The 11549-nt window shown below is 51.0% G+C and overlaps 1 protein-coding gene across 1 annotated transcript; it reads left to right on the forward strand.

The window, feature by feature from the left end:
- The first annotated feature begins 3762 nt into the window (after positions 1-3762).
- On the forward strand, positions 3763-8430 carry LOC138357477 (mucin-22-like). Its single transcript, XM_069314332.1, has 4 exons — positions 3763-3897; positions 5943-6476; positions 7282-8057; positions 8097-8430. The coding sequence occupies exons 1-4, from the start codon at positions 3763-3765 to the stop codon at positions 8428-8430; spliced, it is 1779 nt and encodes a 592-aa protein (XP_069170433.1).
- The last annotated feature ends 3119 nt before the right edge of the window (positions 8431-11549 follow it).

An 11549-nucleotide genomic window follows, 5' to 3' on the forward strand; every position in this document is an offset into this window, starting at 1 on the left:
TAATACGTCATAAAAACGTTATACCAAGGTGTAGCAACTTTATTACAAGTTGTAACAAGCGGAAAAAGGGACAGTTAATTGTGTGTTTGAAAGTTATTCCCGTCCTTAAGTAGAATTGACTGGAATTTTTTGTACAGATTTTTATTACAGAGTTTCATCATGGACAACATAACATTTGTTGTATCAAAACAGTGATAGTAAAAAGAACGTTGTGGTTGTGTTGTGCGTTTGCTGGGTGCATATATTGCAAGTTCTGAGAGAGAAAATGGGAGGAACGGATGGAGCTAAATGGAAGGGAGGGAGAGAGAACGTGAGAGACGGAGGAAGAGAACATGGGATGGAGAGACAAAGATCAGGGCCCAGACGGTCACCCCAACAAGAACTGTCATGATTACAAAAGCAATAACTATCTGTTCATGATCGTTCTTAAATGGAACAACACAACAGAGTAATTTGCCAACGCTTTAGTTACTATCACCTGATTTTCCTATACTAAGGATATGATTTACGACAAAAGATTCGAATTCATTAATAATGAACAAGAATAAAAGAAGCAGCGAGGAGGCTCCTGTTTATTCCCAATCCATTTTCATTCATATATATGTCTTCTATCTCTCGAAGCACTCCAGGGACCTCACCCCCCTCCTCCAAACATTCCAGGGACCTCACCCCCCCCCTCCAAACATTCCAGGGACCTCACCCACCCCCCTCCAAACATTCCAGGGACCTCACCCGCCCCCCTCCAAACATTCCAGGGACCTCACCCGCCCCCCTCCAAACATTCCAGGGACCTCACTCGCCCCCCTCCAAACATTCCAGGGACCTCACCCCCCCCCTCCAAACATTCCAGGGACCTCACTCACCCCCCTCCAAACATTCCAGGGACCTCACCCCCCCCCCTTCAAACATTCCAGGGACCTCACTCACCCCCCTCCAAACATTCCAGGGACCTCACTCACCCCCCTCCAAACATTCCAGGGACCTCACTCACCCCCCTCCAAACATTCCAGGGACCTCACTCACCCCCCTCCAAACATTCCAGGGACCTCACTCACCCCCCTCCAAACATTCCAGGGACCTCACTCACCCCCCTCCAAACATTCCAGGGACCTCACTCACCCCCCTCCAAACATTCCAGGGACCTCACTCACCCCCCTCCAAACATTCCAGGGACCTCACTCACCCCCCTCCAAACATTCCAGGGACCTCACTCACCCCCCTCCAAACATTCCAGGGACCTCACTCACCCCCCTCCAAACATTCCAGGGACCTCACTCACCCCCCTCCAAACATTCCAGGGACCTCACTCACCCCCCTCCAAACATTCCAGGGACCTCACTCACCCCCCTCCAAACATTCCAGGGACCTCACTCACCCCCCTCCAAACATTCCAGGGACCTCACTCACCCCCCTCCAAACATTCCAGGGACCTCACTCACCCCCCTCCAAACATTCCAGGGACCTCACTCACCCCCCTCCAAACATTCCAGGGACCTCACTCACCCCCCCTCCAAACATTCCAGGGACCTCACTCACCCCCCTCCAAACATTCCAGGGACCTCACTCACCCCCCTCCAAACATTCCAGGGACCTCACTCACCCCCCTCCAAACATTCCAGGGACCTCACTCACCCCCCTCCAAACATTCCAGGGACCTCACTCACCCCCCTCCAAACATTCCAGGGACCTCACTCACCCCCCTCCAAACATTCCAGGGACCTCACTCACCCCCCTCCAAACATTCCAGGGACCTCACTCACCCCCCTCCAAACATTCCAGGGACCTCACTCACCCCCCTCCAAACATTCCAGGGACCTCACTCACCCCCTCCAAACATTCCAGGGACCTCACTCACCCCCTCCAAACATTCCAGGGACCTCACTCACCCCCCGCCAAGCATTCCAGGGACCTCACTCACCCCCCGCCAAGCATTCCAGGGACCTCACTCACCCCCCGCCAAGCATTCCAGGGACCTCACTCACCCCCCTCCAAACATTTCAGGGACCTCACTCACCCCCCTCCAAACATTCCAGGGACCTCACTCACCCCCTTCCAAACACTCCAGGGACCTCACCCCCCCCCTCCAAACACTCCAGGACTTCACCCCCACTCCAAACACTCCAGGGACCTCACCCCCCCCTCCAAGCACTCCAGGGACCTCACCCCCCTCCAAGCACTCCAGGGACCTCACCTCCCCTCCAAACACCTCACCCCTCCCCCCAAACACTCCAGAGACTTCACCCCCCCTCCAAACACTCCAGGGACTTCACCCCCCCTCCAAACACTCCAGGGACTTCACCCCCCCCCCCTCCAAACACTCCAGGGACCTCACCCCCCCTTCCAAACACTCCAGGGACCTCACCCCCCTCCTCCAAACACTCCAGGGACCTCACCCCCTCTCCAAACACTCCAGGGACCTCACCCCCTCTCCAAACACTCCAGGGACCTCACCCCCCCTCTCCAAACACTCCAGGGACCTCACCCCCCCCCCTCTCCAAACACTCCAGGGACCTCACCCCCCCCCCCTCTCCAAACACTCCAGGGACCTCACCCCCCCCCCTCTCCAAACACTCCAGGGACCTCACCCCCCCTCTCCAAACACTCCAGGGACCTCACCCCCCTCTCCAAACACTCCAGGGACCTCACCCCCCTCTCCAAACACTCCAGGGACCTCACCCCCCTCTCCAAACACTCCAGGGACCTCACCCCCCTTCCAAACACTCCAGGGACCTCACCCCCCTTCCAAACACTCCAGGGACCTCACCCCCCTTCCAAACACTCCAGGGACCTCACCCTCCTCGAAACATTCCAGAGACCTCACCTCTCGAAACATTCCAGAGACCTCACCCCTCGAAACATTCCAGAGACCTCACCCCTCGAAACATTCCAGAGACCTCACCCCTCGAAACATTCCAGAGACCTCACCCCTCGAAACATTCCAGAGACCTCACCCCTCGAAACATCCCAGAGACCTCACCCCTCGAAACATCCCAGAGACCTCACCCCTCGAAACATCCCAGAGACCTCACCCCTCGAAACATCCCAGAGACCTCACCCCTCGAAACATTCCAGAGACCTCACCCCTCGAAACATTCCAGAGACCTCACCCCTCGAAACATTCCAGAGACCTCACCCCTCGAAACATTCCAGAGACCTCACCCCTCGAAACATTCCAGAGACCTCACCCCTCGAAACATTCCAGAGACCTCACCCCTCGAAACATCCCAGAGACCTCACCCCTCGAAACATTCCAGAGACCTTACCCCTCGAAACATTCCAGAGACCTCACCCCTCGAAACATTCCAGAGACCTCACCCCTCGAAACATCCCAGGGACCTCACCCCTCGAAACATCCCAGGGATCTCACCCCTCGAAACATTCCAGAGACCTCACCCCTCGAAACATCCCAGGGACCTCACCCCTCGAAACATCCCAGGGATCTCACCCCTCGAAACATTCCAGAGACCTCACCCCTCGAAACATCCCAGGGATCTCACCTCGTATATTACCTTACAAGTTGCTCCATAAATAAACACCCGTTTCCAAGCCGGTTCTTACCCAGGTCTTTCCTGAATGTATGCATATAAATTTACATACATTATTCCGTGTTCAATAATATTATTAAATATAATAATTTTATATATAATAAAATAAATATTATCATTTATGCATTCATTCGAGTATTACAAGCCCTCTAGAGCGTTACTATGGCTGTTTCAATACCTTACTGACCAGCCAGCATATAAAGTTTAGTCCAGAACAATGGCCTGGACTAAACCTCCATTAGATGTACCCAAGAGCATGGGGTACATCCGAGGCTCCCCCGAGACGAAGCCTAACATGTTGACAGCACAATCGGAGGCCGATTATTTTGCCCATAATCCCGTTACAGTTCAAGTATTTGTTTACTGTGTTACTGGTAATGAAAATTTTCATTAGAAACAGCACTGTTGGAAAATATTTCTACTGTATGTGATGTTAACGAACATATACGAGGATTTTGGTAATAATTGGTAAATGTTAGTTTCCACTTTTTGGTCATATATCCTTATATTATGCGTGTATTTCCTTATAATATGCGCGTATTTCCTTATAATATGCGCGTATTTCCTTATAATATGCGCGTATTTCCAACTCTAGTTATGGGCAATCACTTTCAATTTTCCTTAGCAGTAACGGTAAAAAATTTGTGTAAATTGTAACTATCTGTAATATTAATGGGATATTATGTGGATTAGGTAAGGCTAGTCTGCCTCTAATTGTGACGTCATTACAAGTAGGCTCCTGCCCATTACAATCAGTTATAACACAATAACTGTCGACCATACGGTAGGCCTATCTTGCACAGCGAAAATCTTACCTAAATACTGAATAACTGTCATATCTTGCGCAGCGATATTCAGCAAGACTTCCTCGAAGGGTCGAATATTTTCCGTGATTGGCAGACGCGATCATGGTAAGCTTGGTGCGGTTATGTTGAAGGTAAGGTGAGGTGAGGTGTTGCAGGAGCACATCGCGCTATGCACTGAGAAGCCAGACTGACCCCTGCCTTGATGACCCAAGTTGACCTTTTCTCGGCTACGTGGTATCGGTGGCGCTGATTGGTGGTTTAAATTCCCGCCAAATGTCGTAAATAGCAGTCCGAGGGCCAAACAACACGCGAACTACTGCCCGCCTTGTCTCTGTAATACACCGCCCTCTACAAAGAGTTTTACAATAACAACATTCCCATCGAGCATAACACTCATGCAATAACATTTTCGCAACAACCACCCTAATGCTCAGGTTCTCATATACCTTCCATGTCCCATTGCTTGCTAACTCTCCTGGAAATATATCTTGATATTCTCGTTATCTTATCTGGAACATTTATTTTTGACTTTATTTGATTAAGACCCCCCTCTAACCATGACTTGTAGATACTTTTCGTTTTCAACAATAAAAAGAGGGGTAACCAAATTATTTAGTTTAGGTCATCATTTATTTATATATTTATTTATATACTAGAAGGTACATTGGGTTTGTTAGGGTACATAGCATGGTATTTATAATCTTGTAAAGCCACTAGTACGCGCAGCATTTCGGGCGCTGTGAATCATCATGTGAAAGTCTGCAGACTGTTCTCAAACTGATTGACAGAGAGGTGATAAGCCTTTTACGGCATCTAGTGATGGACGACGTATATGTTCCTGAAGTCTATATCAGCCTATGATGGGTGGTGAGCACGGGTGACAGCCCGTCCTCTCGAATATTGAGCACGGTCTATAATACCTATGGTGGGTATTAAGCATGGTCTATAATACTTATCATGGGTATTGAGCACGGTCTATAATACTTATGATGGGTATCGAGCACGGTCTATAAAACCTATGGTGGGCATTGAGCACGGTCTATAATACCCTAAGTAGAGTGAGCACTGAACACGGTACAGCTAATCTATGGTGGAGTAATTAGTGCAGATGGTCTATAATACCTCTGTTGGGGGTGGGCATGCAGTATGGTCTATATAATTGATTATATATGGATGACGGGTCGTGTATAGTGATGACAATGTTGGGTGAGGAACAAAGTTGTTGCCCATTGTCAGGAATATGTAACGGGTTAGGCTTATCAAGGTCCTAACAGCCAGGGTAGGAATCTTTCGACACGGTCACCCATCCAGTTACTAGCCACCTAATGACAATCTTTCGACTAACTGGGTGCTCCAGGCGCCTCATTACGTCTGGGGCGTAACAGATCTCTCATTTGCAATAGTTGTTCATATGGTTTAAAAGCGCATTTCTTATCAAGTTCTACAAGACCCGGTACAGTTGCCTGTCAGTAATTCTATGGGAGCAAGAGCCAATGTTTGTCAGTCTTTCTACAATACCTGCAGCACTTGGGTACCGAGAGTTCTACGATACTGAACAGTGATTTGCTGCAATAACATAACGTTAACTAAGTCTGAGACTGACCTCGGCACAACCCTCAAGTCTGAGAGTGACCTCAACACGACCCTCAAGTCTGAGACTGACCTCAACACAACCTTAAAGTCTGAGAGTGACCTCAACACCACCCTCAAGTCTGAGAGTGACCTCAACACCACCCTCAAGTCTGAGACTGACTTCAACACAACCTTAAAGTCTGAGAGTGACCTCAACACCACCCTCAAGTCTGAGACTGACCTCTCAGTCTCTGAGAGGTCAGTCTCAGACTTGAGGGTGGTGTTGAGGTCACTCTCAGACTTTAAGGTTGTGTTGAAGTCAGTCTCAGACTTGAGGGTGGTGTTGAGGTCACTCTCAGACTTGAGGGTGGTGTTGAGGTCACTCTCAGACTTTAAGGTTGTGTTGAGGTCAGTCTCAGACTTGAGGGTCGTGTTGAGGTCACTCTCAGACTTGAGGGTTGTGCCGAGGTCAGTCTCAGACTTAGTTAACGTTATGTTATTGCAGCAAATCACTGTTCAGTATCGTAGAACTCTCGGTACCCAAGTGCTGCAGGTATTGTAGAAAGACTGACAAACATTGGCTCTTGCTCCCATAGAATTACTGACAGGCAACTGTACCGGGTCTTGTAGAACTTGATAAGAAATGCGCTTTTAAACCATATGAACAACTATTGCAAATGAGAGATCTGTTACGCCCCAGACGTAATGAGGCGCCTGGAGCACCCAGTTAGTCGAAAGATTGTCATTAGGTGGCTAGTAACTGGATGGGTGACCGTGTCGAAAGATTCCTACCCTGGCTGTTAGGACCTTGATAAGCCTAACCCGTTACATATTCCTGACAATGGGCAACAACTTTGTTCCTCACCCAACATTGTCATCACTATACACGACCCGTCATCCATATATAATCAATTATATAGACCATACTGCATGCCCACCCCCAACAGAGGTATTATAGACCATCTGCACTAATTACTCCACCATAGATTAGCTGTACCGTGTTCAGTGCTCACTCTACTTAGGGTATTATAGACCGTGCTCAATGCCCACCATAGGTTTTATAGACCGTGCTCGATACCCATCATAAGTATTATAGACCGTGCTCAATACCCATGATAAGTATTATAGACCATGCTTAATACCCACCATAGGTATTATAGACCGTGCTCAATATTCGAGAGGACGGGCTGTCACCCGTGCTCACCACCCATCATAGGCTGATATAGACTTCAGGAACATATACGTCGTCCATCACTAGATGCCGTAAAAGGCTTATCACCTCTCTGTCAATCAGTTTGAGAACAGTCTGCAGACTTTCACATGATGATTCACAGCGCCCGAAATGCTGCGCGTACTAGTGGCTTTACAAGATCATCACCCTCAAGTCTGAGACTGACCTCAACACCACCCTCAAGTCTGAGAGTGACCTCAACACCACCCTCAAGTCTGAGACTGACCTTAACATCACCCTCAAGTCTGAGACTGACCTCAACACCACCCTCAAGCCTGAGAGTGACCTCAACACCACCCTCAAGTCTGAGACTGACCTCAACACTACCCTCAAGCCTGAGAGTGACCTCAACACCACCCTCAAGTCTGAGACTGACCTCAACACTACCCTCAAGCCTGAGAGTGACCTCAACACCACCCTCAAGTCTGAGACTGACCTCAACACCACCCTCAAGTCTGAGAGTGACCTCAACACCACCCTCAAGTCTGAGAGTGACCTCAACACCACCCTCAAGTCTGAGAGTGACCTCAACACCACCCTCAAGTCTGAGACTGACCTCAACACTACCCTCAAGCCTGAGAGTGACCTCAACACCACCCTCAAGTCTGAGACTGACCTCAACACCACCCTCAAGTCTGAGAGTGACCTCAACACCACCCTCAAGTCTGAGACTGACCTCAACACCACCCTCAAGTCTGAGAGTGACCTCAACACCACCCTCAAGTCTGAGACTGACCTCAACACCACCCTCAAGTCTGAGACTGACCTCAACACCACCCTCAAGTCTGAGACTGACCTCAACACCACCCTCAAGTCTGAGACTGACCTCAACACCACCCTGAAGTCTGAGAGTGACCTCAGCACCACCCTCAAGACTGAGACTGACCTCAGCACCACCCTCAAGTCTGAGAGTGACCTCAACACCACCCTCTAGTCTGAGAGTGACCTCAACACCACCCTCAAGTCTGAGAGTGACCTCAACACCACCCTCAAGTCTGAGACTGACCTCAACACCACCCTCAAGTCTGAGAGTGACCTCAACACCACCCTCAAGTCTGAGAGTGACCTCAACACCACCCTCAAGTCTGAGAGTGACCTCAACACCACCCTCAAGTCTGAGAGTGACCTCAACACCACCCTCAAGTCTGAGAGTGACCTCAACACCACCCTCAAGTCTGAGAGTGACCTCAACACCACCCTCAAGTCTGAGACTGACCTCAACACCACCCTCAAGTCTGAGACTGACCTCAGCACCATCTTCTTCATCATGTGTTAAGAAACTGAAACAAAATCTTTGTGGTTTTTCATATATATATTGAAAACTGAAAAGAAAATGTCTCCAATTATGTCAATCATTATTGTTGTTAAAAAAGATAACCAGAATTTTGTATAAATAAATACTGGAGTATTTATAAATAAGTATTATAAATAAATTTATAATACTTATAAATTAATATGCAATTGTCAACATAACGTTTGATGCAGGTTAGTTCCCAACGTCAGTTCTCCAGATAATGCTAATACATGTTATTTTTGCAGAGAAAGTTTGCGGTCTCTTGTAGTATCCTGCTAGTGCTGTAGAGGTAGTTTGGCTCTAGTTTAGCAACCCGCTAGTGGTTCTTGACATTATCGTGAGATGATTTCGGGGTTTAGTGTCCTCGCGGCCCGGTCCTCTACCAGACCTCCACCCCCACGAAGCAGCCCGTGACAGCTGACTAACTCCCAAGTACCTATTTACTGCTTGGTAACAGGGGCATCAGGGTGAAAGAAACTCTGCCCATTGTTTCTCGCCGGCGCCCGGGATCGAACCCGGGATCACATGATCACGCGCCCGGTGTTCTGTCCGCTCAGCCACCGGCTCCCTAACTAGGGAGATTAGTGTATCTTAAACCCCAATTAAATTTTAACTTTTTTTTTATTACCACCACCTTAATCACACATATATGTGTAATTATCAATCATATAATTGAAAAAAAAAATAACAGCTAAGGCGCTTTCAGCTTGCTTCCACGCCTTCATCAGCTGCTGAACTAAGAGAAGCAAGCGCAGCACGTGGAGCAGGGCAAGAGGAGCGTGGACACTGAAGCACTGAAGTGCACAGCCCTCAGAGGAGACCACCGGAGTTGCGTGGTGACCACCGGCCGGGTCGGACGCTCCTGAGGTCTCTCCGCACTGGCTAGTGTTTACGTTGGGTGACTGCTGGTTTGCCCTGCTGGTGGTGGTTTGCCACTGACAGGGTGACGTTTGCCTTAGCCATGGGGTCGTCTCGCCTTCCAGTGCAGAGGACATTGTCGGCTGGTCTGGCATTTACGGTGCCGGTGGACCATCCATTGGTTGGTGTCGCCCTGGTGGACGTGCTTCATGTGCAGCTGTCGGACCTGGTGGGCATCCAGCTGCTTCAGGGCCACCGTGCTGTGGTCAAGTTCCGCCTCCAGGCTGCCTTTCAAGCGTTTCTCGAGCGTTGTGAGGGGCGTGTTTACCCTCTCCCTGATTCAGCTGGCTCAGTTAAGGTGGTGAATCTTAGTGTCACCTTGACGTCTGTGGCGGTGCATGGTGCCCCCTTCGAATTTCAGGACGACTTTTTAACCTCCTGTTTTGAGCGATTTGGGACAGTGTTAAGTGTTCGTTGGAACAAGGTCGTTGCCGGGCACTGTGTTGGTATGCTTGACGGCTCTCGCACCCTGACAATGTCGCTGAAGTGTAGTGTACCGTCGTCGATGTCCGTGTTGGGATACACGCTCCGCTGCCAGTATCGGGGTCAACCGCGCACCTGTTATCGGTGTGGTCACGAGGGTCATCTGGCTGCGGCGTGCGACGTGGGAGCAACTGGTCGGGTGCATGTTTTTCGTGCGGAGGATTTCCCGCCCTTGTTACGTTCGGACGGTTCTGAGGACGGAGTAGGTGCTGTGCCTGAGGCGCCTGATTGCCTGTCTGCTGCTCCGCCTGTTGAGGCGAATTCTACGGCCTGTGCGACACGTCTGATGACTGCTGTGGCCACTGGGGTTGTTGAGCCGGTGTGTGTGGGTGTCGGGCCGTCGCCTGAGCTGCGAGTAGTGCAGGATGTCCCGGTGGAGGTCCATGTCCCGCCCCCGCCTGTGGATGTGATACCGGCTCCCGGGAACGCGGGTTCTGCTGTTTTAGAGGGGGTGCTTCGGCAGGGGGAGGTGCCTGCCGTGCCTGTGTGTGTTGGGGACTGTAGTTCTGCTCTTTCCATCCCTTTGCAGAAGCGCGCGCGTCGGTGTTCTGAGGCTGTTTCCCTGGATGATGTGGACAGTGTGGGTGATGTGGCCTCTGTGGACTCTTCGGACGGTGCGGGTGTGGCCTGTGTGGATGTGAAGATGGTGGCCGTGCCTGCGGCGGGGCCTGCTGGGCGTGGTGTGGTGCGGCCTGTCTCGAAGCGTTCACGGCGGGCTCGGAGTGTGTCTCCCCTTCGTGGTGTGCCTTGGGAGGAGGTGGGGGAGTATGGTGATCTGGCGCCTCCCGCCGAGGATGATGGTGCTGTGAGGGGCTCCGAAGTTGCTACCTGTGCCTCACCTCCTGCGTCTCCTGCTGTTGGATCTCCGCAGTGGGGGGTTGTCCCTGATGATCGTGACCTTGTCGTGCTGTTGCGGAAAGATGTGCGCCAGGGGGCCTCGGCTCCTGTGCCCGGTGGTGGGGTCGGTGCCGCGCCTGCCTCCCCTGCTGTATCCCCTCCTTCCTTGCTCCGGTCTGGGGATTGCCTAGTCCCGTCTGCTGGGGTCGTGCCCTGTGAGGGTCCGGAGTTGGGCCCTTATCGAGATGCCCGGGTGCTTCCGATCCCGTGGTGCTCGTCCACTGTCTGGGTGTCGCGGGTGAAGGAGTTTGTGTATAGGGTGCCGGATAGGATGTCTCAGCCGAGGGCGCCGCCTGGTGGCCGGCTGCCTGCTGACCTGCGGGTGATTTGGGAAGCGTACTGCTCGCGCTTTCCGATACACAAGTTTCCGGAGAAGTATTAGTTCCCGTCTTGCGCACACTGCTAAGCCGTGCGTGGGTCAGCTGCCACCGTGACCACGACGCCCCGCCCCCCGGTGCGGGGTGTCTCCCTCTAACGTTCGCCTCTGTTTTCGTCGCCTCTCCTCTCTCTACGGCCCATCACATCTACCGCTTTTGACTTTCTTCTCCTCCTAACCGTCAACGCGTCTCCTTACGTCTGTCCTGGTGCAGTCATCGGGAGGGTTAACCCTTCATGCAAACTGCACCTATTCTCAAGAAGAAGAAGAGGAGACCACCGGCGCCAACATGAGCCATGACAAGGGAAGAGGGAAGTGAGGCAGGAACTGAAGCGTGGGGAAACAACATACAGGAAAGAAAGAGATAACACATTTGTGTATATATGGGAATAGGTAGGATAAATAGGTAGGATAAATAGGTAGGATA

This window comes from Procambarus clarkii, chromosome 78, assembly GCF_040958095.1.
Source record: "Procambarus clarkii isolate CNS0578487 chromosome 78, FALCON_Pclarkii_2.0, whole genome shotgun sequence".
NCBI lineage: Eukaryota > Metazoa > Arthropoda > Malacostraca > Decapoda > Cambaridae > Procambarus > Procambarus clarkii.

What these genes read in the sequence shown, in the direction of transcription:
- LOC138357477 (XM_069314332.1), top strand. Translation starts at nt 3,763, where the DNA reads ATGGCCTGGACTAAACCTCCATTAGATGTACCCAAGAGCATGGGGTAC. An exon ending in TCGGTACCCAAGTGCTGCAG is followed by an intron (nt 6,477 to 7,281) that starts GTATTGTAGAAA and finishes TGCGCGTACTAG; the next exon opens with TGGCTTTACAAGATCATCAC. An exon ending in GACCTCAGCACCACCCTCAA is followed by an intron (nt 8,058 to 8,096) that starts GTCTGAGAGTGA and finishes CTAGTCTGAGAG; the next exon opens with TGACCTCAACACCACCCTCA.